The sequence below is a fragment of the Cetorhinus maximus genome, chromosome 13 (genome assembly GCF_964194155.1).
Source record: "Cetorhinus maximus chromosome 13, sCetMax3.hap1.1, whole genome shotgun sequence".
Taxonomy (NCBI): domain Eukaryota; kingdom Metazoa; phylum Chordata; class Chondrichthyes; order Lamniformes; family Cetorhinidae; genus Cetorhinus; species Cetorhinus maximus.
Genome location: NC_135891.1, coordinates 12,261,308 through 12,288,769, shown reverse-complemented (window position 1 = coordinate 12,288,769; position 27,462 = coordinate 12,261,308). Strand labels below are relative to the sequence as shown.

At 42.2% G+C, this 27,462-nt stretch overlaps 2 protein-coding genes across 3 annotated transcripts; both read left to right on the top strand.

Moving 5' to 3' along the window:
• Positions 1 to 5,870: 5,870 nt before the first annotated feature.
• Positions 5,871 to 11,957, top strand: ocstamp (osteoclast stimulatory transmembrane protein). Its single transcript, XM_078556241.1, has 2 exons — positions 5,871 to 6,884; positions 11,538 to 11,957. Exons 1-2 carry the CDS (start codon positions 5,871 to 5,873, stop codon positions 11,901 to 11,903), a joined length of 1,380 nt encoding a protein of 459 aa, XP_078412367.1. The 3' UTR covers positions 11,904 to 11,957.
• An 8,054-nt stretch (positions 11,958 to 20,011) lies between these two features.
• tp53rk (TP53 regulating kinase) lies at positions 20,012 to 25,676 on the top strand. Of its 2 annotated transcripts, none has more exons than XM_078554955.1 (3): positions 20,012 to 20,211; positions 23,504 to 23,778; positions 25,085 to 25,676. In XM_078554955.1, the coding sequence occupies exons 1-3, from the start codon at positions 20,021 to 20,023 to the stop codon at positions 25,561 to 25,563; spliced, it is 945 nt and encodes a 314-aa protein (XP_078411081.1). In that variant the 5' UTR covers positions 20,012 to 20,020; the 3' UTR covers positions 25,564 to 25,676. The 2 variants fall into 2 exon arrangements, with proteins under 2 accessions (XP_078411081.1, XP_078411082.1); XM_078554956.1 differs by lacking the exon at positions 20,012 to 20,211 and adding an exon at positions 20,944 to 23,383.
• Positions 25,677 to 27,462: the final 1,786 nt, after the last annotated feature.

Here is a 27,462-nt window from a genome sequence, read left to right as displayed (position 1 = left end):
ACTGCTGCTACTGTGCATCGATGGTGGAGGAAGTGAATGTTTGTGGAGGTGGTGCCAATCAAGCGGGCTGCTTTGTCCTGGATGGTGTCAAGCTTCTTGAGTATTATGGGAGCTGCACTCATCCAGGCAAGTGGGGAATATTCCATCACACTCCTGACTTGTGCCTTGTAGATAGTGGACAGGCTTTGGGGAGTCAGGAGGTGGGTTACTCGTCGCACGATTCCTAGCCTCTGTCCTGCTCTTGTAGCCACAGTATTTATATGGCTAGTCCAGTTCAGTTTCTGGTCACTGGTAACCGCCAGGATGTTGATAGTGAGGGATTCAGTGATGGTAATGCCATTGAACATCAAGGGGCAATGGTTGGATTCTTGCTTGTTAGAGATGGTCATTGCCTGACACTTGTGTGGCGCGAATGTTACTTGCCACTTGTCAGCCCAAGCCTGGATATTGTCCAGGCCTTGCTGCATTTGGACATGGACTGCTTCAGTACCTGAGGAGTTGCCAGTGGTGCTGAACATTGTGCAATCAGCAGCGAACATCCCCACTTCTGATCTTATGATGGAAGGAAGGTCATTGATGAAGCAGCATTGATGATTGGGCCAAGGACACTATCCTGAGGAATTCCTGCAGTGATATCCTGGAGCTGAGATGACTGACCTCCAACAACCACAACCATTTTCTTTTGTGCTAGGTATGACTCCAACCAGCAGAGAGTTTTCTCCCTGATTTCCATTGACTCCAGTTTTGCTAGGGCTCCTTAATGCCACACTCGGTCAAATGCAGCCTTGATGTCAAGGGCAGTCACTCGCACTTCACCTCGGGAGTTCAGCTTTTTGTCCATATTTGAACCAATGCTGTAACGAGGTCAGGGACTGAGTGGCCCTGGCAGAACCCAAACTGCACATCAGTGAGCAGGTTATTGCTAAGCAAGTGCCGCTTGATAGCACTGTTGATGACCCCTTCCATTACTTTATTGATGACGGTGAGTAGACTAATGGGGTGGTAATTACCCAGGTTGAATTTGTCCTGCTTTTTGTGTACAGGACATACCTGCGCAATTTTTCACATTGCTGGGTAGATGCCAGTGTTATAGTTGTACTGGAACAGCTTGGCTAGGGGTACAGCAAGTTCTGGAGCACAAGTCTTCAGTACTATTGCCGGAATATTGTCAGGGCCCATAGCCTTTGCACTATCTAGTGCCTTCAGCCATTTATTGACATCACATGGAGTGAATCGGATTGGCTAAAGACTGGCATCTGTGATGCTAGGGACCTCTGGAAGACGCCGAGATAGATCATCCACTCAGCACTTCTGACTGAAGATTGTAGCAATTGCATCAGCCTTATCTTTTGCACTGATGTGCTGAGCTCCTCCATCATTGATGATGGGAATATTTATGGAGCCTCCTCCTCCAGTGAGTTGTTTAGTTGTCTACCACCATTTATGACTGGATGTGGCAGGACTGCAGAGCTTTGATCTGACCCGTTGGTTGTGGGATCGCTTAGCTCTGTCTATCACTTGCTGCTTATGCTGTTTGGCATGCAAGTAGTCCTGTGTTATAGTTTCACCAGGTTGCCACCTCATTTTTAGGTATGCCTGGTGCTGCTCCTGGCATGCCCTCCTGCATTCTTCCAGGGTTGATCCCCTGGCTTGATGGTGATGGGAGATATGCCAGACTATGAGGTTACAGATTGTGTTCTGCTGCTACTGATGGCCCAGTCTTGCGTTGCTAGATCTGTTCGAAATCTATCCCATTTAGCACAGTGGTAGTGCCACACAACACGATGGAGGGTATCCTCAATGTGAAGGCAGGACTCCGTCTCCACAACGACTGTGCGGTGGTCACTCCTACCGATACTGTCATGGACAGATGTATCTGCGGCAGGCGGGTTGATGAGGATGAGGTCAAGTATGTTTTTCCCTCTTGTTGGTTCCCTCACCACCTGCTGCAGACCCAGTCTAGAAGTTATGTCCTTGAGGACTCGGCCAGCCCATTCAGCAGCGGTGCGACTGAGCCACTGTTGGTGATGGAGATTGAAGTCCCCCACCCAGAGTACATTCTGTGCCTTTGCCACCCTCAGTGCTTCCTCCAAGTGGTGTTCAACATGGAGGAGCACTGATTCATCAGCTGAGTGCTCCTCCAAATTGCTATTGATAAGGGTCAATATATGAACTAATTTTTCAGGTTAGCAGGGGAGGAGGAAGTAATAGAACTATTAACGCCCACTAGTGGGCTCTGATGCTGCCAGGATCCGCCCCCAGCGTGTTATAGCTGCGGGGCAGACGTCTCCCTGGCGTGCTGACTTTCAGCTGACTTTTCCAAGCCATCGTCCCCACATCCACCTCATACACTGCAGCCCATAGACCGTGGAAGTTTATAATCTTTGGTGCGGTACCATTTGCAAAGTATGCTGTTGATACTATTTAATGGGGATGTGGTTTAACAGGGACATCTTTTAAAGAGGATGTAGTTTTCAATACTAACTGATTCATTTGTCATTTGAATCCGTTTTGATCAAAAAGTATGTTCAATCTTTTTTTCAGGGCACGGGCAATACCGGAAAAATCCTATTTCTTTCCCATATATATGTGGTAAAGTGGAGTGCTCTGTACCTTTAACAGAATGTAGTTAGTTGACCATGTGACTGTGTTGGCCAATCACTACACAGCGCGGGCTTCTTGGGTGACTGTAAGTCTAGAGCTGGATGTGATTGAAGAAGCACACATGGTGTTAGTGCTCTGTTCTTAGTTCCAATAAATTACCACTGTTTGTTCATTTAATCGGTCTCTCTGCCTATATTGTTTCAAGCACCAACTAATGTGTTAATACCAAGGGCGCAACTAGTGTTCACCGGACAAAGCGAACCAAAAACATACCTATTTTATTGACCTTTATTTTAATCTATTTTGTTTGTCTGAAGAAGGCGATGATGGCTCTTCTCCTTGAATCAATGCGGTACTTGTGATGACGGTGGTCTGATCAATAGGTAGCCAAAATGTTACCCTTATCCAGGTCTCCACCCACATAATGATGTTTGGGAAATTCTCCCTAGGGAGGTAAGGACTGCTCACTCAAAATTGCCTTGAGCAAAAAGCAGATATGCTAATGAGATGGGAGGAGGAATATAAGTTCTCTTGTTTCAGTTTGATGTTAACTCAAGGACATCAATTTTCAGCGACACCAGTAGAATTGGGCCTTTAGAAAGTAGGGGCCAATTAAATAATTCTGAATGAATGCCCTTCCTTCTTTCATTGACTATAGGGAGATGGTGGAGAGTCAGTGCTGCAGCCTGCTGACTGTTCTGCCCTCTCTCGGGCTGATCCAACTCCACACCATAAAGCCATGCCAAGGGGCAGACTTGGAACTGAGCCATGACCGGGGCTCAGCTGAATGATCTCAACTTGCAAATGCATGTCTAGGTTCAGGGCAAATCCGGCAGAATGCACCTTGGATATACCTTGTCCGACAAGCAGCAGGCAAGAGGTAGGGGAGGAAAATCGGCCCCATACATTCCATTATAGAATAGAATATGTAACAACATTGAACAAGGTCTCTTACCTGCTTGCCCAAGTCTTTTGATCTTTGCTTTACACCCATGTTGTTGTGGAGGAGGTAACCAATGTACCTTGCCTACTGAAAAATTGGAAACCTTGCATTGATTGTACATCCCAGGATATTAGCTGAATTGCCACATAACCTATGGATTACGGTCTGTTTCCCAGGGAGAATGCCTAAGCTCTGCTCTCTGATGCACTCATTATTGTTGGGCTTGACTCCTTTCTGATGCTGCTGCTTCACTGTAAACTGCAAACTCCAGTTGAGAAGTTCTGGTATGGCAATGCTTTTGGCCAAATCCTGTCAGCAGTGATAGATACCTCGCCTGACACAGAAATTTTTGAAAAAATGTACTCTTTCATGGGATATAGGCACAGCATTTGCTGACCATTTCTATTTGCCCTTAAGTGACTTAGTAGGTCATTTGCTGTGGATCTGGAGTTACATGTAGGCCAGACCAGGTAAGGATGGCAGATTTCCTTCCTTAAAGGGCATCAGTGAACCAGATGGGTTTTTACAATAACTAGTGATAGTTGTCATCCATTACTACTGAGACAAGCCTTCAATTTCAGTGATTGAATTTAAATTCTACCAGCAGTTGTGGTAGGATTTGAACCCATGCCCCCCCCAGAACATTAGCTTGGGCCTCTGGTCCAGTAACATTACCGTTACCATTACACCACCATCTCCTCTGAATGTTGGTACACCACCATCTCCTCTGAATGTTGGTACATCACCATCTCCTCTGAATGTTGGTACACCACCATCTCCTCTGAATGTTGGTACACCACCATCTCCTCTGAATGTTGGTACACCACCATCTCCTCTGAATGTTGGTACACCACCATCTCCTCTGAATGTTGGTACATCACCATCTCCTCTGAATGTTGGCAGTGTGGAACCCATCTATCTCTGCGACCAGAGAGGAGGAGAATGTGTCTCCATGAAGAGGGCAAGAGGGAGAAACAGCCCCTGTGAAGGGGAGAGAAATGTGCCTCTACGAAGGGAGACTTGGAAGAGAGAGGTGGAATGGGAATGAGGAGGGATGTAGAGGAAGAAAAATAAAAGAGATCTAAAAATATACATATGGTAAAATGTAAAGATCTGATAACATACCAGTGATAAAGAGCAAATGCTCACTTTCTTATTAAATTTTGCAAGAAACAACTTTCTCAGTCCCTGCACTTTGATGACTTTTTAAGTAGTTTTTGAGGGAGAGATGATCAGTCTGTTTATTATGGATAAAACCAAAGGTGATCGAATTTTCTTATCAATTATTTTAAATGACAAATTAAAAATCGTGAAGCAAAGAGTGTTTAAAATTAACAAAGAAGTACTAGCTAAAAAAGAAAGAACTTGCATTTATGAAGTGCCTTTCACGGCTGAAAGGATTTCTCAAATCACTTCACAGCCAATGAATTACTTTAGAAGTTCAAAACAAAAATCGAATTACCTGGAAAAACTCAGCAGGTCTGGCAGCATCGGTGGAGAAGAAAAGAGTCGACGTTTCGGGTCCACACGACCCTTCAACAGAACTGAAGTATAGTTAGGAGAGGGGTGAAATATAAGCTGGTTTAAGGTGGGGGGTGGGGGGAGAGAAGTTGAGGGTGGGGTGGTTGTAGGGACAAGCAAGCAGTGATAGGAGCAGATAATCAAAAGATGTCACAGATAAAAGGATCAAAGAGGTGTTGAAGATGCTGATATTATCTAAGAAAAGTGCCAATTAAGAATGGATGGCAGGACACTCAAGGTACAGCTCTAGTGGGGGCGGGGTGGAAAGATTGACAAGGTATTAGTTGTAGATTTAAAAATAATGGAAATAGATGGGAAAAGAAAAATCTATATAAATTATTGAAAACAAAAAAAAACAAAAGGGAGGGGAGGAAACGGGGTGGGGATGGGGGGAGGGGGAGTTTAAGAACTAAAGTTGTTGAATTCAATATTCAGCAGTTCAGTCACTGTAACAGCCAATTTTACACACAGCATCATCTCGCACACAACAACTGAATGAATATCCAGATTACTGGTTTATGGGAATGTTGGTTAAGGGAGCAATATTGGATTACAGAGTGTGAATCTCATGCTCAGGATCTCCACAGAATTGCACAGGTTGCGAGACTGAAGCAGAGTTTAAATTCTGAATTTATTGCCTCCTGTAAGTGTGGCCTTACCATTTATAATCTTTATGGATTCATATTTAATGGTTCTGTGTAATCACCTTTAAATTTTAGCTGGCTAAATATTCATTTCTTTCCCCCGCAGGTTCTTTAAATCGGAGGCCTCCATTTTTTGCGGGAATAAATGGGCCGAAAAAATGAAGAAAGTCATGCAGTTCTCGTGGGCTGCTTACTCTAAACCTACTCCAGCCTGCTGGAAAGAATTACTGGTCCTCTTCCTGTTATGTTCGACTATATGTGCGATCAGCAGTGGCCTGTTGCACAACTGGATGTTTTCATCTCTGAAGTACGGAGCATTCTTGTGCACTGCAATAACCTGTGTGTTCACGGGCACCATGTTCCTGCTCCTCTTCCTGGCCCATCCTGTACGTTGCGTGTTCACTATGGTGATCCCCACGTTAGGCACAAAACAAGGCCGTGATTTGCTCCTTTCCGCGTGCTTCATGCTTGTTGCCATCAACATAATCCCCAATATTATGGGAAATATCAAGGTTGTTCTCAAAGTGCTTCACAGTGTTGCTCTGACCTCAACCCAAAGCCTCCTGAACTTGACTAATATCATAAGCGAGGTTAAAAATGTGCTGGACGAAGATCTAACCACGCTGGTAGACAAAATCTCAGAGAGCAACGTGGTTACAAGATCGAAAGTGGAATGGAACTTTAATTCAGACATCAGCCAGTCAGCAATCAAGACCCGTCTGCAAGTTGTTGGCAAAGAAATCCAAAGCAACTTTCTTACAGTGCAGACCATACTCAACAAGATCAATTTGAACACCAACAGAGTACTTGCTGGCTTTGTTTTCTTCTATCTGACCCTAACATCAGCTTGGTATCTCAAGGGCTACCTGACGAATTTGCAGTTTGACAACGTATATATAACTAGCAGGCTGGCTCAGTTGATGCAGACAAGCAAGGGGGCGCCCGTACTATGCCGGACCTCCAGTAAAAAACTAATCCGATCCACAGGGCTGAAGATGTCCTCAGATGAAACAGCCTCATGTGTGAAACAAATGGTGATTAGCACAGCATACTTAGCCCTGTCTGCAGTTATCATAGCAACAGATTTTGTTGTCTTCAGCCTTACCTCACAGATCTTGCTTTGGATTGCCGATATTCCACCTGTACCGATCACTTTGGAACTTACATACAATGTAAACATGACTTTACTTTCTCTTTAGTTCTGTTTTCCTCCCAGAGACGATGAAACTCTGGTTGACATTCAGGTTAATAAGGCCACTAAAAAAATAAACATAGAAATGGGATTAATTTCCAGAGGGACAAAGTTCAAAAGCAGAGAAGTTATGTTAAGCTTCTATAGAACCTTGGTTAGATTATGCTTGGAGTACTGTGAACCGTTCTGGTCTCCATATTATAAAAAGGATTTAGTGTCACTGGAGAAGGTGCAAAACAGATTTATCAAAATGAGAGTATATACCTCTTTCCAAAGTTTAAACAGGCTGGGCTCTTTCCTCTAGATAAGAGAAAACTGAGCGGTGATTTGATAGGGGTCTTTAAGGCTAGGAAATAACTTGATAGACTAGACGTAGAGAAGATGTTTCCACTTTGGGCAGGGAGGCTAGAGCTTGGGGCCATAAATAAAAGATGTCACTAATTAATCCAATAGGGAATTCTGGAGAAGTGTCTTTACCCAGAGAGTGGTTAGAATATTGAACTTGCCACCACAAGGACTAGTTGAGGCAAACAGCCTCAATATATTTAAAAGGAAGCTAGCTAAGGGAGGGAGAAAGGTATAGGTTATGCTGATGTGATTAGATGGAGAAAGTTGAAAGAAGGCTCTTGTGGAGCCTAGATATCAGGATGGAACCATTGGGCTGAATGGCCTGTTTAGATATTACGGAGGACTACATAAGATATGCATAACTATAATATAAGTGGGCTAACAAAGGTTTACTGATTTTTTTAATGAAGCTGTAAGTTAGCTCTAAGAGAAAATATTTATGATCTTGCTGGACAAACAGATCAGAGAAAATGTTCACAAGTATAGCTACCATTGCTCACATTTAGACAAATTCTTACCACTCCCTGATTTTTTATTTCGTAAGTTATGTTTCCTTTGCTTCCTCAGGTCTCTCTCATGCGCTGTTGAGACGAGAAGGCGGGTGGCTATTTTTAAGGACTCTCTGCTTCTGCTATGCTGGGAACGTGTGTGAAGCTAAAGGGATTACTTTAACAATACAGTTTGCAACTGGGGAAAATTAATTCTTACCCTCCGCAATTCTAGGATGACTTGACTGTTCTTGTTTCTTGTTGTGATGCATCCTGAAACGCAGCGCCCCTCTCCGCTTCATCTCTTTGTCTGGCTTCTGCTCCAGATAACACTTACAAAGAAAAGAAAGTTGCGCATTCATATAGTACCTTCCATGAGCTTTACAGCCAATGAAGTGTAATCACTGTTGTGATGTGGGAAACGCTGCAGCCAATTTGCGCACAGCAAGCTCCCACAAAGAGCAATGAGCTAATGATCAGGCACTATGTTACTTTAAGTAATGCTAGTTGAGGGACAAATATTGGCCAGAATATGGTGTGGTGTTTCCTAATAATTAATGTCAATATGGGCAATATCATTTTCTTCGAAATTCTTGCAAACAACCACTCTATGAATAAAGCTAATGATGTGTAATTGCATAAAGCATTTTGGGATGCCCAGTGCTCGTAAAAGGTGGTATATAAATGCAACTCTTTCTTTGTTGTGTTGCTAGGATTGTTTTTGTTACATTGCTGGGTGGAGTTCTAACTGCAGCAGATTCTACAATGCCATAGAAGTTCCCTTTCTGGGAGCCAAGAGTTTCATAACATGGGAGAATATTAAAGCAGAGACACAGGCTATCTCAAGGCAGGAATTAAAAAGAGAGTTGATATACAGCAGCCAACCCTCTGAATGGTTGAAGCATGTTAAAAAAAAAGTGATAGCAAAATAGCGTTACAAATATAAACTTCAATGTAGATAAATGCGAGGCAGCACATTTTGGTCGGAGGAAAGAAGCCACTTGTGTGCATATATGTATGGATTCTACCAGCCCTCCAGAGATGGCTGGAAGGTGGGGGGCGAGGGTGGAGTGCCTGTTGTCTTCTTGCCGTCATGGGATTTTACCATTGGCAGGGAAGGTGGAGGATGGCCTTCCCCCCAGAGGCCAATTGAGCCACTTAAGTGGCCAATTATGGGCGTCTTCCCACTGCCACTTTACCAGTAGCAAGTGGGCTCTCTGCTACATAGGGAGACCTACTGGTGAACCCTGGGCCTCCCTGCGGGCTCAGGGTGGGGTTACCTTCTTATTTCCCCCCTACACCCCCAGCCCTTACAAACACCCCTCGCTACCAGCCCTCCAATTGGTTTTCAGCTGTTGGGGGCGGGCAAACCGACGGCAACTAATTAATTGCCAGGCGGCAGGAAAATGCAGCCAGGGATCCCAAAAACAGCCAAGGCGGGGTTGTCCTAGCTTTTGGGCTAGTCATTGGGACCCCCACTGCACCAACAAAATTCAGGCCACTCTTTGGAACATATGTGTCTCAATGCATTTGAGGAACAGAGGGATCTGGAGGTGGAAGTATACAAATCAATAAAGGGAGCGATGTAGGTTAATAAGGCAATAAAGAAAGCAAACAAAAAACTGGAGTTCATTTATAAAGGGATAGAATTGAAAAGCAGAGAAGTTATGTTGTGTAGACATATGGTTAGACCACATATGAAATATTGTGAAGCGTTCTGGGCTCTATATTATGGGAAGGATATGGAGACTCTGGAGGATGTGCAAAAAGACTCAAAGGGTTATAAATGTTAGGAAAGATTGAACAGCCTGAAGCTTTTTCCTCTAGGAAAGAGAAAACCTGGGGAGAGTGGTTTTGGGGGAGGGGTGACCTGATAAAGGTCCTTAAGCTAATGAAAGGGGCAATGGGGCTGATGTGAAAAAAAATGTTTCCACTTGCAGGTGAGACCAGAACTACAGGCTGCAAACATAAGATAGTCAGTAAAAATCCAATATAGAACTCAGGAGGAATTTCTTTACCCAGAGAGTGGTTGAAATGTCAAATACAAGAAATAGTTGGGGTGATGCGTGGAGATGCATTTTAGGGAAAACATGAAGGATGAAAAATAAAAGATATGTTGACTACTGGATTAGATGAAGGATGGTGGGAGGAGGCTCAGGTGGAGCATAAACACTGGTAGGGACTTGTTGGGCTGAATGGCCTGTTCCTGTGCTGCAAATTCAATACAATTCCATGTAAATCAATGGCTAAAGGCAAGACTCGCCAGCAGCAGAACTTAGGAGATCGGTCCTATAGCATAACAGAAACCTGAGACTGCGTCTCTTATTTAATTGAGGGTTTCAGATTTTTCTACAGGGTCTCATTTTTCTCCTGCGGTATGAACTTAAGAACAAAATGATATCCTGAAACTCCATGAGGCTTCTACGGTTTTCCATTCCTGCCGTTGCCTTGAGGGGCTTTTGTTTATCTTCCGCTGGGAAATTGATAGAACTCCTTTCTGTGACCGTACATCGACTTGTATCTCACTCACAGATCCTTTGTGTCTTCCTTCTACTATAATTCTATTTGCTCCCTGCACATCAGAATATTTAGACAATTCAAAATGGCTACAACCATTAATAATAATTTCACTTCCTCTCCACTTGGTACTGTAACCAGGATATCAGCTGGTTGGATTAATATGTCAAAATGGAAGTGGGTCATCGGACAAAATAGAGGAGTAACTTCAGGCAAATAATAAATCTTTTAAAGATTGGAAGTGACTGGAAACAAGGAGTTGTTTAGAAATAGAAAATCTGACAAATGAAATGTTATACCCGTAGCTTAAATAATTTAATACGGATAATTACAAACATGGAACTTTTCTCAAGGAAGCGAGTGACTCAGTTCAAGGCTTGGTCACTGTTTGTTGCCTATCCAATGGATTAAACAGGCTGCTCAATAGCAATACACAGAAGTAATAAATAGGCCTTTAATTTTCTTCATATATACTTAACGTACAGCTGGGAGTGGCTTAAAGGATGAAGTTTGAGGGGTTCAGGTGGTTTATCTATAGAACAGTGAATACCTATGTAACTCTTTCAAAGAGCTGGCACAGGCATGATGGTCCAAATGGCCTCATTCCATGAAGTGACTTTGAATTACAGCTGTAATTTAACTAATAGATGTAGATGGTTTATCTTTTTTTTTTAATTCATCATGCGATCTGGAAGTCAGTATTGCCCATCCCTAATTGCCCTTGAGAACAGTTAAGAGTCAACAACATTGATGTGGGTCTGGCGTCACATTTAGGCCAGATATGTAAAGATGGCAGATTTCTTTCCCTAAAGGAGACCAGTGAACCCATTGGGTTTTTAATGACAATCAGTGATAGTTTTGTGGTCACCATTAGTAAGGCTAGCCTTCAAATCCAGATTTTTGAATTAACTGAATTTGAATTCCCCCGGCTGCTATGGTGAATCTTGAACCCTATGTCCCCAGAGCATTGGCCTGGGCCACTGCATGATTGATCCAGCAACATTGCCATTACACCACTACCGCCACTGCCATTATGGTGTTAGCCATCATAGCCTGCACGGTAGAGATTTACAGTCACTGGAATTGTTAATTCCCAAGTACAATTAATCCTCTCCTATCGCCATAAGGTAGTTATTTTAATATGACAATTAATTGTAACATAGTAACTTGGGATAAAGAGGATCTTAGCATTTTCTTGTCGTTTATATTGTTTCCATATATATATATAGTTGACGTTCTTATTTGTGATAGAATTTTAAAATGAATTGGTCTTTTTTCAGGTACATATGTTGGTAATCCCTGGATTATCTGTGCCCCTAATAAATCGGCAAGCTTACTTCCCCAGGAATTTCATCTTTATGCCTGATGGTTGCATGTTCCAGCCATCTCACCCAAACGTCAAAGTCATCTGCATTGTCTGCCTGCTCTACGCGATTGCTTACACAACAGTGTTTTTGGAAACCTATGCTTTGCGTGTACGAAGGAAAATTTCTGCAACCTTCTTCGAGCAACGGGAAGATGAAAGGATCAACTATCTCCACCAAAAGATGCTGAGAGATTCAGAACATCAATTTGAAAACAAAATAGTTCTCTTCACTGTGTCGGAGCAATGCAACGTGACCTTCGAAAAACAATGCAAGATGTGACTGTAACCTACTGACTGGCTTGGCTTTTTAGGATGTATTTTAAAATATCAGAGCAGAAACAAAATGTTAAAAAAAAAAATCCAAGTGAATATTGACACCGCTGTCTGACCAATAATGCAACCACCTCTGGCATCACTCAAGGCCAGCCCTGTGTTAGTAATGTGTTGTGCACTGTTCATTGCAGTAGAGTACATCCATGCAGAACATCCCACAGAATTGCAATGGGAGAGCCCCAGAGTTGTACCCCTTGTACAGCCTCATTTGGTAGTGTTGACGGTAGCAAATTACACACTACTGGCAAAATGTTCAGTGATTATTGTTCCCCTTATTTCCTGGAGGTGCAACCACAAATCTTTTTTAATTACCCCGATTGCGGTCACTGAAGACAGTCAAAAAACTTACCACAAACTCACTGACAAAAATTAGGTTCAATGCGTACACAAGGTTACTTTTCCACTCCACATTATTCACTGATGGCCATTGTGGACTGGATTGGCCACATGGGAAATCTGGAGATTTCTGGAGTGCCCCAAGAACGGTTCCATTGCACCAAATTATGGGTCCCCCTTTGAGAATCAGTAAGAATCCCGCATCTCATCAGAGGAGCCATTCTTCCCACGCTATCATAAGAAAACAGGTAGCAAGAGAGCTCATTGAGCCTACCCCTTCCAGTCAGCTATTTATAATATGCACTAGCCCAATTTATTTAAGCTCCTGAGAAAGACAAATCACAATGAGCAAATTTTCCAAGAGTCTCTCCTCTCATTCCTAAAGATAACTGAGAGCAATCTCCAGTATTTAACAATAGAATATCCGCAGCCTACATTATTCAACCCCGAACAACTAGGCCAACTATTTGTTGCTCCATCGGTGTCAGATTAATTTTTTTTAAAGAGCGCAAAACTATTAAAATATGTGTTGGATGTTCAAAGAATATTAAGCAGTTGCCAAAAGTGTTTTCTGTACTTTTATGCTTAGATTATGTAAAATCTGGAATAGCAACAGAAAATCCATAGCTGACTGATAGAAAAAAAACCAGGCAATGTTCTTGTGTTAAAGATTTTGTCATATTCAGTGCAGTGCAGAAGATTGGAGTTCTGCACTATTTAATATCACAAGAAGCCCTGTGTTATGCTTTCTTTTTATTCATAAGTAGTTTGGGACTTGCTATAGAAAACAAACTTAATTTGATCGCTGCTTGCTGAAAGCTGCCTGTGTAAGTGCATGTGAAAACAATATTGCCTGTGTTATGCCAAAAGCAGCAAAGTTACTGATTTCTGGATGAACTTTTTAATGGAAATTAGATGTAAATTGTATTAGAAATTGAACACTTGGTTATTATTAGACTACGTTTGTCCATAGCATTTGCCATTGTCCTTTAGGAGTTCCTTGGCTTTGTCATGTAATTAGCAGGAATTGCCAACTACCAGCAAGGAACAATACCACTCTTTCCATAATAAACGGTATAGTAGTGTAGTGGGCATGTCATTAGACTAGAGAGCCAGGTTAGTTAATCCAGAGAGTTCAAATCCTTCTAGAGCAGTTTAAGTATTAGAATGCAGTTTTTAAAATGTGATAATAAAAAGTTGACACCATTAACAGAGCCCACAAAGATGTTGGATTATCAGATAAATGGGCTATTTTGGCTAGTATTGTGCAATGAAAAAGGGCTAATTGTAATCTTGTTGTAAAGCAGCCTTTAGGAAAGAGTGACCATAATATGATAGAATTTTACATTAAGTTTGAAAGTGATGTTGTTCAATCAAAGACTAGGTTCTTAAATCTAAACAAAGGAAACTATAAAGGTATGAGGGGCAAATTGGCTATAGTAGATAGGGAAACTACTTTGAAAATTGGCAGATGAAATACAATGTGGAGAAATGTGAAACTTTGGTAGGAAAAACAGAAATATGGAGTATTTCTTAAATGGTGAAAGCCTGGGAAGTGTTGAATTTCACAGGGACTTGATTGTCCTTGTTCATGAGTCACTGAGTCACTAACATGCAGGTACAGCAAGCAATTAAGAAGGCAAATGGTACATGGCCTTTATTACAAGAGGATTTGAGTACTGAAGTAAAGATGTCTTACTGCAATTATATAGAGCCTTGATGAGACCATACCTGGAGTATTGTGTGCAGTTTTGGTCTCCTTACCTAAGGAAAAATATACCTGCCATAGAGGGAGTGCAATGAAGGTTCACTAAATTAATTCCTAAATTGGAGGGATTGTTCTATGAGGAAAGATTAAATAGACTGGGCCTTTATTCTATGGAGTTTAGAAGAATGAGAGGTAATCTCATTCAAGCATACAAAATTCTTACCAGGCTTGACAGAGTAGATGCAGGGAGGATGTTTCACCTGGCTGGGAGGTCTAGAATCAGGGGACACAGTCTTAGAATAAGGGGCAGGCCATTTAGGGCCAAGATGAGGGAGAATGTCTTCATTCAGAGGATGGTGAATCTTTGGAAGTCTCTGCCCTAGAGGGCTGTGGAAGCTCAGTCATGAGTATGTTCAAGACTAAGACTGATAGATTTCAACATATTAAAAACATCAAGGGATATGGAGATAGTGCAGGGAAATGGTGTTGAAGTAGAAGATCAGTCATGATCTCATTGAATGGTGGAGCGGGTTCAAAGGGCTGAATGGCCTACTCCAGTTCCTATTTCTTATGTCCTTAAGCCCAACTGGTCCACAAATGACTTTAAGAGAGAAAAAAAACTGCTGCCCTTTTGGACACTAAGGGAATCAAGGATCTGGGAATAGGGTGGGAGAGTTTTGAGATAGAAAATCAGCCAAGATCCTATTGAATGGTAAAGCAGGCTTGAGGGGCAGTATGACCTAATCCTGCCCTTATTTCTTGTGTCCTTACCTTGTCTGGGCTATATATGACTCCAGTTCCACATCAATGTGGTTGAGTCTTAACTGTCTTCTGAATTGGCCAAGCATCGACATCAGATGAGTCAAACTGCCATTAAGAAAATCCCCTACAGACACCTAGGGATGGTCAATAAACACCAGTCTTGTCAGCAATGCCCACAAACTGAGAATGAACTATTTAAAACAGGAATAGCTTTGTTTCATTAACATTATAGGGGGAAAACCAGTCAGGCAATTGCTTTGTGCCTTTGAAACCTGTAAGTCACTGACAGCTCAAGTAGGAGTAGTTAAAGCAAATTGGGATATAATTCTTGAAACTTTCTTCACACAACCCTTTCTTTATCAGGCAACCAACAATCTGAGGCTAATTGAACACTTTGTGATTATTGGATTTTATATTTAACTTTGAACGACAAACATTGGGCAAAAATAAAAGTGTGATATTGCAAAGAACAGCTATAACTTTTAGACATCTTATCATTTGAAACAGGGACTGTAAGTTAATTTCTGTAATGTAATGTAATCTACAGTGTTTGCATTTTCTTCTGCTTAATTTTACTTTTTAATAAAACTTTATGCGTGGTTGTAACCTGGGACATACAGTTGTGAATTTTATTTAACAGACCGTTGGAGGGACCTGCAGCATAATCTATTATTCCAAATGTGTATCCTGTCAGTATGAGGGTGAACTACTCACTCTGTTGTACACTATTCCAAATTAATTTGTGCAAAGGGTCATGTTTCACTTCATAAAGCACATATGGAAAGATGCATTCAAACTAGGTATGAGTTTGCCTTAAGTTTAGAAGGTTGAGGGGTAATCTATTTAACGTGTTTAAAATTATAAAGATTTTTGACGGGGCTGATACGGAAAAACTATTTCTTCTGATGGGAGAATCCAGAACAAGAGAATATAGGATTGCCGATTGGCATTGAAATTTAAAAACTTTTTTTTCACACAAAGGTTAGTAGAAATCTGAAACTCTCCCCCCTAGCAGACTACTGCAGTCCTGGATCAAATGAAATTCTTAAGGTTGAGATTCATAGGTTTGTGTTAAATAAGGGTATAAAAGGAGAAATAGAGGTAGAGTGGGTAAATAGAGTTGAGGCATAGATCAGATATATAGAGGCAGGTCAGAAGATTGGACAGAATATAAAGAACAGCAAAAAATGACAGAAGATTAACATGGAGGGAAAATTAGAGTTCGGGAGAAAGATAGCTAGAAATATAAAGACGGATAGTAAGAATTTCTATATATATAGATGGGGTTGCTTATGTAAGACAGAGGTGAAGAGAATTTTTTCTATCAGAGGGTCATGAGTCTTTGGAACTCTTTTCCTCAGGAGGCAGTGGAAGAAGAGTCTTTGAATATTTTTAAGGCAGAGCTAGACAGATTCTTGATAAACAACGGATTAAAAGGTTATCAGGGGTAGACAGGTGTGTGGTGTGGGGGTTACAATCAGATCAGCCATGATCTTGTTGAATGGTGGAGCAGACTCGAGGGGCTGAATGGTCTACTCTTGCTCCAGATTCATAGGTTCACATTGAAAGGCAGAACATGCTAAAAGTACTGAATGACTTACTCCTGTTACTGTGTCCTCAAAGCATCTAAAGCGCTTTGGCTGACAATTTTCAGATAAATTAGGAACACTATTCCCCAGCCTGAAAACACAGATATTTGGTTTAATGCTGTTGAGTGATGTCCATATCATTCTTTATTCACATGGTGGTTCTACCAGTTAGGGTGCAGAACATCAGCTTGTCCGTCTACAACTTAATTACGGTGTGCTCAAAATCTGGATACATGAGCACATGTTCTCATATTCAGCTTCCACATTACATTTCCCAGCAGTTGTCATCTCTAGTCTCAGAGTTTCCTCATCAACCATAGAACATAGTGCAACTTGTGAAGTGTCAGCCATCTTGATATCCTAGACGTCTAAATTGAATACCATCTATCAGGTTTACTCATCACCTACTCCTGCAACCAGCTTCTCAGGTGAAAGCCTTAGGCCAGGGTTAGGCAACCTCTATTCCCTGAAGAGCCTTTTTTAAAAAATTTCCAAAAATGAAAACTATCTGAAGCCGCAAGACAAAAAGTTGGCCAAAATTTCTAAACTAAATACTTGGCAAATTGCCCCATCTCTGACAGAATGCATAATTTGCATATATAATAATTAAAATACATGTAAGAATTTATGTATCAATGGTTCTCAATTAAAACAGAAATAGACCTAACCATGAATTTTTCACATTTTTGATGTTTTTGTATCTTATTTATCTTTTTCCTTCTTATCTCCATGGTTTTTATTCCCACAATAAAAACATGGCTGTTACTTCCCTTGACTTAATTTTGTTAGGCATCTTTTTCATGATAATGAGATCCAACTGAAAAAGATTGAGAGTGACAAATGAGACGTTAAAAAGCTGCACATGGCTCCAGAGCCCCCCATCCCCCCTCCAACCTACCTCCTCCCCCCCTCCCACCACCCCCCATTGCTGACCTCTGATCTAGGCAAACTGCTGTGCCCATTATAGGGTAGATTGTATTTCCAAAGTGACAGCTGTAGCCTGAAGCTCTTTCTCCCTACAACTGTAACGTACTAAAGTATTGACCTGTTTAGCAGATCGATTAGCCAGTAGATGGCAATGAGTAAGAATAATGGGTATGGATTCGAAGGAAGTGACTCATGGAGTCCTAGTAGGATCTGTACTGGGACCTCATCTATTCACCACACTCGTTAATGACTTAAATAACAAAATTGAGGGCCACACATTCAAGTTTGCTGATGATGCAGAGTGGTGGTATTGAAAGTAGTGTATCCAGGAATTACATGGAGACTTTGTTATATTAAATAAGTGGGCAAAACAGTAATAGATGGATTTCAATGCAGGTAAGTGTGAGGTCATCCATTTTGAGATAGATGTGAGTATTTTTTACTTGGCGAAAAGCCAGGAAGAGTAGAAGTCCAAAAAGATTTAGGAGTTCATGTGTACAGATCATTATGATGTCATATTCAGGTACAAAAAAAAACATACAAAACTAATGGAATGTCAATCTTTATATCGAGAGGACTAGAATATAATGGTGAGGAATAAAGACAGAAAGTACTGGAAAAACTCATCAGGTCTGGCAGCATTTGTGGAGAGAGAAACAGGGTAAACATTTAGAATCCATTATGACTCTTCTTCGGAACTATTCAAAGCCTTGCATATTTCTGGGTTCCACACCTTAGAAAGGATATATTGGCCTTGGAAAGAGTGCAGCACAGATTCATCAGAAGGGTACCAGGGCTCCAAGGTTTAAATTATGAGGGCAGATCACATAATCTGGGGGCCAGTTAGCTCAGTTGGCTAGACACTAGCTGTGGTTCAGGTTAATGCCAACAGCTATGGCTGAGGTAGACTTTCCAACTGCCTCTTCACCCTACCCCAGAGAATGGATGGCAATGGCAAACCACCACTGACTGAAACTGCCAAGAAAATGACTCAAGGTGAAGCATCAGCAAACAACATGCCTTTGAATAGAGAACACATGAATGAATGAATTACTTAATCTAGGCATGTCTTCACTAGCATATAGAAGGTTAAGGGGTGATTTGATTGAGGCTTTTAGAACACTGAAAGCAAGTGATAGGATAGCTAGAAACTTTTTCTGCTGATGTGGGAGTTAGGACAAGGGGACACAACCTTAAAATCAGAGCCAGGTCATTCCGGAGGGAAGTTAGGAAATACTCATTTACACAAAAGGGTTGTAGAAGTGTGGAATTTTGTAGCCAAATTATATTTTACCAATTTCTGAACAAGCTGCTCAAAAATGACAGTCCAACCAAAACCAAACAGTCAATGGTCTATTTTATTGATAAGGAGAGTAAAGAAAGAAAGAACTTATGATTATGTCCTTCAAAGCAACAGGATGTCCCAAAGCATTTTGCAGCCAGTGAGGTATTTTTTGAAGTATTGTCATGTTGTACTTAAGGGAAACATGGTAGTCAATTTGCCCACAACGAGCTAGCAGAACACCAATGTAATATTGACCAGGTAATGTGTTTTCTTGATATTGAATAATGCCAATGGGTTCTTTTAATTCGGTCTGAGTAGGCTGGCGTTTGTGTCTCATCTGACAGATAGCGCCTCCAGCAGTGCTGCACACACTTAGTACTTCGAGGTTAAAACAGAAAATGCTGGAAAAACTCAGAAGGTCTGGCAGCATCTGTGGAGAGAAAAACAGAGTTAACGTTTCGAGTCCATATGACCCTTCTTAATTTCATATTTCCAGCATCCACAGTGTTTTGCTTTTATCTTAGTACTTCGAGGTGTCAGCCTAAATTATGTGCTTAGGTGTCCGGAGCAGGCCTTGAATCCTGAACTTTCTGATTCAGAGGCAATAATCAATTATATCAACTGTTTGGACTCAAGAGGTGAGGCAAATATAATTTTGACACAAAGTTAAAATAAATCCAACTGTTCTTTTTAATTTTTAATAAAAAACATACATAGGCTTGGAAGTGTTTTATGGCTCATTTTTACCATCTACAAAAATAGCTTGCATTTATATAAAAGGAAAACACCATGGATGCTGGAAATCTGAAATAAAAACAAAAAATGCTGGGAAAACTCAACAGGTCTGGCTGCATCTGTGGAGAGAGAAACCAAGTTAATGTTGAGTCTGTATGACTCTTCTTCAGAGCTACAGCGAGGTAGAAATGTGATGGATTTTATATTGGTTAAGAGGGGGTGGAGCCAAATAGAAGGTGTGAAAATGGTGAAAGAGACAAATGGAAATCCCGTCAGAGAGAAGAGCAGTACTTCCTCAAGGTAGGCATTCCTGGAAGAGAGGTGGCAGTGAATTTAACACTAAGATATAAGCAAAATACTGCGGGTGCTGGAAATTTGAAATAAGAACAGAAAATGCCGGAAAAACTGAACTGGTAGCTTGCATTTATACTGTGCCTTTAACATGGAAAAACCTCACAGAAGAAGTAGATAAAATGTAAACTCCAAGACAATTAAGAAAGAAATATTAGGAAGGGCAGCTTGAAGAATTGGTCAAAGCTGCATTTTATGGTCTTAAGAGGGGAGATGGATATGGAGAAGTTTAGGAATGGAATTGCAGAGTTAGACCTGGTTTTATTCGTTAATCTTTAGGATATAACACAAGTTGATGAGTCGTGTAACTGAACTGCACATGGACCGATGCAAATTCCGAAACGATGCCAGGACTAAAGATGGCGGCCCCCATGTCAGCTTCACCTAGCCGCGCTGGGTGCCGGGATCCTGGAGGACCGCTGCGGGATATTTCTCCTCCCGATGAAGGCCGGGGAGTCTGTGCAGAACCAGCGGCTTCCGCTTTATTCCCCGCACCCCTGGCCGTTGGGAAAGTTTTCCTTTGGAATAAATTGGCACAGAAAGCGAGGCCTGGAAGGATAAGGTGGGGCCCGTGTGGCTGTTGAGAGATAGAGAGAGCGCGCGCGGGAGAGGGATGGCTGAAGAAGATGGGGGGGGGGGGGCGGTGGGGAAGAGGGGGAAAGGGGAGAGGGGGAAAAGGGGGGGAGAGGAAAAGGGGGGGGGGAAGGGGGGGGGAAGGGAGGGGGGAGGAAAGGAAGGGGGGGGAAGGGGGGGGGAAAGGGAGGGGGGGAAGGGAGGGGGGGAGGGAAGAGGGGGGAAAGGGGAGGGGGAAGAGGGGGGAAAGGGGAGGGGGGAGTGGGGAGGTGGTGGGGGGAGCGGGGAGGTGGTGGGGGGAGCGGGGAGGAGGGGGTGGGGGGGAGAGGAGAGTGGTGGGAGGTGGGGGAGGTAGTGGGGTTCAAGGGGAAAGAGGATGGGGGAGGGCAGAAATGCTGCATGGGAAGATGGTGGGGGGTGGAAGTGCACAAGGGGGGATTGGGGGAAGATGGGACAAGGAAAAGTGGGGAGGGGCAGAAGGGTGTGAAGAGGGGAGATGAGGGGCAAAGATTGTTGAGGGGTGGAGGGAGAAGGGGACAAGAGGGAAGGGGGTCTGGAGAGTGGTGATGAGTGGGTAAGGGGTGAAGGGGATGAGGGAGGGGAGAAGAGGGAAAGGGAGTGCTGGCGAGGAAGAGGCATGTGGTTCCAAGAGGGGTGGGGGAGGGGACAACAGGTGAGAAGATGGGACACGGGTACTGAGCGATGAAGGGGGTGGGGAGGATGCTACCAGGGTTGAGGGACTTTCAGTTATGTTGAGAGATTGGAGAAGCTGGGGTTGCTTTCCTTAGAGCAGAGAAAGTTAAGGGGAGTCCTAGTAGAGGTATTGGAAATGGGGGTGTTTTGATAGAGCAAATAGGGTGAAATTGTTCCTGCACAAGTGGGTCAGTAACAACAGATGATCGATTTAAAATAATTGGCAAAAAGAATTCTGAGGGAAATTGTTTCACATGACAGATTGATATAATCTGAAACATGCTCCCTGAAAAGTTGGAGGAATCAGATTTGATCGAGATTTTGAAAAGAATTACCGGGAGAAAGCTGGGACTAAGTTGGACAGCTCTTTCAAAGTGTCAACACAAGCACAATGAGCTGTATGACCCCCTTTTGACTTGTAAGATTCTATAAGGAGGAGGCGGCAAACATCAAGAGTCAAAATAGCTTGAATGTAAGGGATAGGGCTGCACCATCTTCACGAAAGAGTTTAGCTAGTTTTGATTTGCTTACAAATATGTAGATTTCAATAATGCTGAATTGCAGCATCTAACAAAAGTAATGTACCTGTTTTCAGGCTCTTCAAACAAAAATCATACTTTCCCATAGTTTTCTCTGATGAAGGCAATGGCTTCAACCAGGTTTGATTCTTGGTCTGTGCGCAAGTCAGCTGAGTTCAGCCAGAGTGACATTGAGAGTTCACACTTCACTCCAGTGGGTCTGTACTAGGGAAGAAGAACCCTTCTAGAAGCAAAGTGCTTCTGATTGCTGGCCAGTAACCCTTTGTTGAAATTGGACTTGTGTGTGGCGATTGGCAAGAACAGGATTGGGCTTGTGTGATTTTTTTTTTAAAGGTCAAAAAGGCTATTTCGCTAGTCGCATAACTGAAGAATGTCCACTTGGGTAATGTATTGGAATGTCACCTATAAATCCTGAGGTTGGGAAAGATGCTGTATAAATATATTCATGGATTCAATTCTGTGGAAAGCAATTGAATCAATTTTCAGGAGTCAGGCTGATTATCTGTGCAATTATAACTTAAATTTACATAGCATCTTTAATGTAGTTAAACATATCAAAATACTTCATAGGAGGGCTATCAAGTGAAATTTAACACCCAGCCACATAAGGAGATGTTAAGACTGGTGACCAAATGCTTGATCAGAGGTAGATTTTAAGCAGTGCCATAGCAGAGAAAAGAGATAGAGAGAGGTTCAAGGTGAGAATTTCAGAGCTTTGCGACTATGCAGCTGCAAACATGGCCGCCTGTGACAGAGCAATGAAAATCAGAAATGCACAAGAGGCCAGAATTATAGCAGCGCAGAAATTTCGGAGGGTTGTAGGGCTGGAGAAGGTTGCAGAGATGGGGAGGGGTGAGGCCCCTAACTTAGCAAACAGCAGAAAACGTGGGAAAGGTCCTGTCTGACCAACTTCCTTATGAAAGCGATCATCCAAGTGGACTGTGGAAAACCCCAAAAAGGAATGCACCTAGATTTCCAGACAAAGGTCTACGCAATTGGTTATTAATTAAACTCAAAGCTGGGGAGCAAGCGTGAATTCCTGGAGTGGATTAAAATATGAATTAAGTGTAGAAAACAACAGGTACTTCTGAGAAGAGGTATGTCAACACAAGAGGGAAGTACTGAATGGGATGATCTAGGGCAAGGTGTTGAGACTATAATTGTCCCTGATTCACATCAATGACTTTGATTCAGAAACTTGATGCAAATGTTGTTAAGTTTGCAAATGATTCTTAACTAGGAGGGGTGGTGGAGTTGGAGGAGGCAGCTCAACCATCTACAAGATGCACTGCAGGAATTCACCAAGGCTTCTAAGATAGCACCTTCCAAACCCACGACCACTGCCATTTGGAAGGACAAGGGCAGCAGATAGGTGGGAACACCACCACCTGGAAGTTCCCCTCCAAGTCACTCACCATCCTGACTTGGAAATATATCACCATTCCTTCACTGTCACTGGGTCAAAATCCTGGAACTCCCTTCCTAACAGCACTGTGGGTGTACCTACACCTCATGGACTGCAGCAGTTCAAGAAGGCAGCTCACCACCACCACCTCAAGGGTAACTAGGGATGGGCAAAAATGCTGGCCTAGTCAGCGAAGCCCACATCCCGTGAATGAATGAAAAAAAATTACAGAATTGGCCAAAACATCTAAGCAGTCAGAACAGCAATCGATAAAATTGAAATGTGGCGAGTCTAAAGCACTGCACATGGAAGAAAAAAAGCGGCATGTACTGCATGATGCAGGTGGAAATAGTTAATAGCAAAGTTGAAAATAACCTAGAATACTTGGATTCGACGCTCAACATGTCGGAATGCTTAATGTTATTACCTGGTGTCAGAAGTGGGAAAATATTCTATTTCACAGCACTTCCATCCTCATTTTGATCATAAGAATTCACAACATGTAAATTTGTGGATCATGTTGTGTAAGTAGCTTTGGATGAAAACCTTTGGTCCCCCATTTTGCAGCACAACTAAAGAACACTGCAGCACCTTCTATTATAGACTTGCTTCACTGTTTTCCTGTGGTCTGATTTTGACTGCAGGTTTTCCTTTGAGCTATCCACTACGATGGCAGAAACTCCGCAGCAGGATGACCTGGAAACGCTCGGGAGGCTGCGGGTGCAAGACTTTCTTCAGCATTTCCAGATGGTCAAACAAGGTGCCGAAGCCAAAATCTACAGGGGCGATTTCCTCGGCAAGCCAACCATTGTGAAGGAGCGATTTTCCAAGTCTTATCGACACGCTGCTCTGGACAAGAAGCTCACGCATCGCAGGACAACTCAGGAAGTACGTTCTATTCTCAGGTGCAAGAAAGCTGGTGAGTAGTTATTATAATGGATTTTTCTCCCAAATGAAATGTTGGAAGACCATCGACATCTTAAAAGTAATCGGTGGTCAACATTTCAAATGAAAACTCTGTTGGAAACTTTAATTTTAGACTTCTGGCGGTTCTTTCTATCACAAAAAGCCATACTTTAAGGATTATGTTTTCTCTAACTTTTTTGTCCCAAGTTCAGTACACTGCCTATTTCTCTCAAGTAAACATTGAAAAATCGGGATTCAAATTTTTGTTTTTCATTTTTGGGAATTCAGTTTTAGACTGGATGAGTCTAATCGGATATACAGAAAGAAAGACTTGATTATATATATATATATATATATATATATATATATATATATAACATCTTTCACAACCTCAAGGTGTCCCGAAGTGCTTTACAACCAAAAAAGTATTTTTTTGAAGTGTAGTCTCTGTTGTAATGTTGAATGAAGTAATGATTTTCCACCCATTCATTTACAATGGGAAGAAAATCATGGATTGAGCAATGCCATGGCAGAAAATCTCAGCCTTTGTCTCTAGAATCTGGAAACCAATGTAACCCATTTTAGTGGACAGACGCTTAATTCTTTTAACTTTTTGTTTAACATCTCTGTTAAAACACTTAGTGAGCAAAGAAGTCTCACATGAAAGCAGTGTGTTCATCTGCAAACATCCCTACCTTAATTTTGAGGCTTGGAAATCTTACTGTGCTTTGCAGATATGACCTGTGACTAGTTATAAAAGCACATAGATCTGTACTAATGTTGTTACAGTAATCCAGTTTTTTTTTTAATTATGTTGTTTGCATCTCTTCCTTCTAATCAAAATCTTAACTCATAATTCTTTGTAAGATGAGTCTAAAGCTCCTCCACTGACTCAGTTAGTCAGAGCAGTGTATAATTGGAACTATAATTGAGTCGGATTCAATCTTCAGCCTCTGCCAAGTCAGTTGATCTGCTACTATCACATCAAAGGCTCAACGACTGATCCTTAGGACCAGTGAAAGGAAAATTGTTCAGATTCATAGTCCTGATATCTAACCGCTAGAAAATGTGTGCAAGGGTTAATAATGGGTGGGAGAATGTTGGGGTCAGCTACGATACCCCATACAATCAAACAGCCTGCCTTCACTCGGCATGCAGATTTGCACATTAGCCACTTGGACACAGTAGCAGAGAGTGACCGAAAACTGTCAAACTTTATTCCGGCAGGAGTCAAACCTTCCATGAGATGAGAAGGAAGAAAACTGACCAAGCTAAAACAAAATATGTAGAAAGTCATTTTTTTCTTCTTTTATTTTTAGGTATTGCAACCCCAGTGGTGTATTTTGTGGACTACAATGCAAATTGCATCTACCTTGAAGATTTAGTTGGGGCTATAACTGTCCGTGACTATATAATTTCTGCTCAGAAGCCTGCAACAGATACAGCGAAGCTTTTTCCCTTGGCTGAAAGAATTGGTGAGATCCTGGCAAAAATGCACGATGAGGATGTCGTCCACGGGGACCTCACTACCTCAAACATGATGATCCGACAGCCGGAGGAAGAGTTGAGTTTGGTACTGATAGACTTTGGCCTGAGTTTTACCTCTGCTTTGCCGGAGGATAAAGGAGTCGACCTTTATGTTCTGGAAAAAGCTTTCCTGAGCAGTCACCCTAACACGGAAAGTGTGTTCAAAGTCTTCCTAAAGAGCTACTCGACTGCTTCTAAAAAGTCAGGCCCTGTGATAAAAAAACTTGATGAAGTTAGACAGAGAGGGAGAAAGAGATCGATGGTTGGATAGTGAAAATATTTTTATTTTAATTGAAACATTTTATTTTTTTCCCTAGCTTTTATTTTCAAAGGCTTTATGAAGATCTGTGACAAAATAAAGCCTGAATTTGTGATTGTATTCAATTTTGAGAGTTCAATTTTTTTTCAATCAATTGTTGTGGTTACTGATGGTGGGTTCAAAGGGGTCCATGTTGTTCTTGATTCTTAATTTGTCTTTCTCTGCCTTTTCCCTCCCCTTCGTTTGCTACAGATCATTCTGTGTGCAAGAGGACATGCCTGTAGGAAAGTATTCAAAAGAAACATCAAATTAAATGTTACTGGTTTCAGCACTATTTAAAAGCAGAAATTAAAGGGATCAAGGAAGAAAAGTTAAAGCTTAGTACTGTTGCAGATGTATTCAGAAGTGACAAAGTAAAATCAGGGTTGCTAAAACAGCAACAAGATTGCGAACCAAGAAACGCTTTATCAGTTGTCTAGGTAATCACAATTACTAGAGGTTTTTTTTTATTCCTTCACGGGATGTGGGCATTGCTGGCTAGACCAGCATTTATTGCCCTTCCCTAATTGCCCTTGAAGGTGGTGATGAGCCACCGCCTTGAACCATGTGATGTAGGGACAACCCACAGTGCTGTTAGGGAGGATTTTGGGGTACTAATCCAGCAGGCTGCTTTGTCCTGATTGGTATCATGCTTCCTGAGTGTTGTTGGAGCTGCCCTCATCCAGGCAAGTGGAGAGTATTCCATCACACTGCTGACTTGTGCCTTGTAGATGGTGGACAGGCTTTGGGTAGTCAGGAGGCGAGTTACTCCCCATAGAATTCCCAACCTCTGACCTGCTCTTATAGCCACAGTATTTATATAGCTGGTCCAGTTCAGTTTCTGGTCAATGGTAACCCCTCAGGCTGTTGATAGTGGGGGATTCAGCAATGGTAATACCGTTGAATGTTATGGGGAGATGGTTGGATTCTCTCTTGTTGGAATTGGTCACCCATTAAGTGGCAAGAATGTTACTTTCCACTTATCAGCCCAACCCTGAATGTTGTCCACGTCTTGCTGCATATGGACATGGACTGCTTCAGTATCTGAGGAGTTGCGAATGGTGCTGAGCATTGGGCAATCATTCGCGAACATTCCCATTTCTGCCTTAATGATGGAGGGAAGGTTGTTGATGAAACAACTGAAGTTGGTTGAGCCTAGGACACTACTTTGAGGGACTCCTGCAGCGATTTCCTGATGATTGACCTCCAACAACCACAACCATCTCCTTTTGTGGTAGGCACATCTTCAACCAGCGGAGAGTTTCCCCCAATTCCCATTTACTCCAGTTTTGTTAGGTCTCTGTGATGCCACACTCAATCAAGTGCTGCCTTGATGTCAAGGGCAGTCACTCTCACCTCACCTCTTGAATTCAGCTCTTTTGTCCATGTTCGAACCAAGGCTGTAATGAGGTTAGGAGCTGAGTGGCCCCAGCGGAACCCAAAATGAGTGTGTGAGCAGGTTATTGCTGAGCAAGTGCTGCTTGAAAGCACTGTCGACGACGTTATCATTTTGTCACGAATGACAAACCCATCTTTGGAATTAATTAACCATTGTTGGTGTATTGGATATCCATAGGTTCTTGTGCTTCAGTTGCAATTCAGATTGATGCTCCAGATCAATGTGACTACATTGAATTCCACCTACTGAGATGGACTGTATAGCTGTGTGGAGTACAGAAACAGACCATTTGCTCCAACTAGTTTGTGTTGGTGTTTATTTCTCCATATAAGCCTCCTCCACCTTACTTCACCTCTTTCTGTATAGCCTCCTGTTCCTTTCTCCTCTCAGGTACCTATCTAGTTGGCCCTTTAATGGCATGTCCACCTCTGCTATTCTATGTGGCAGTGCGTTCTACATTCTGACCACACTCA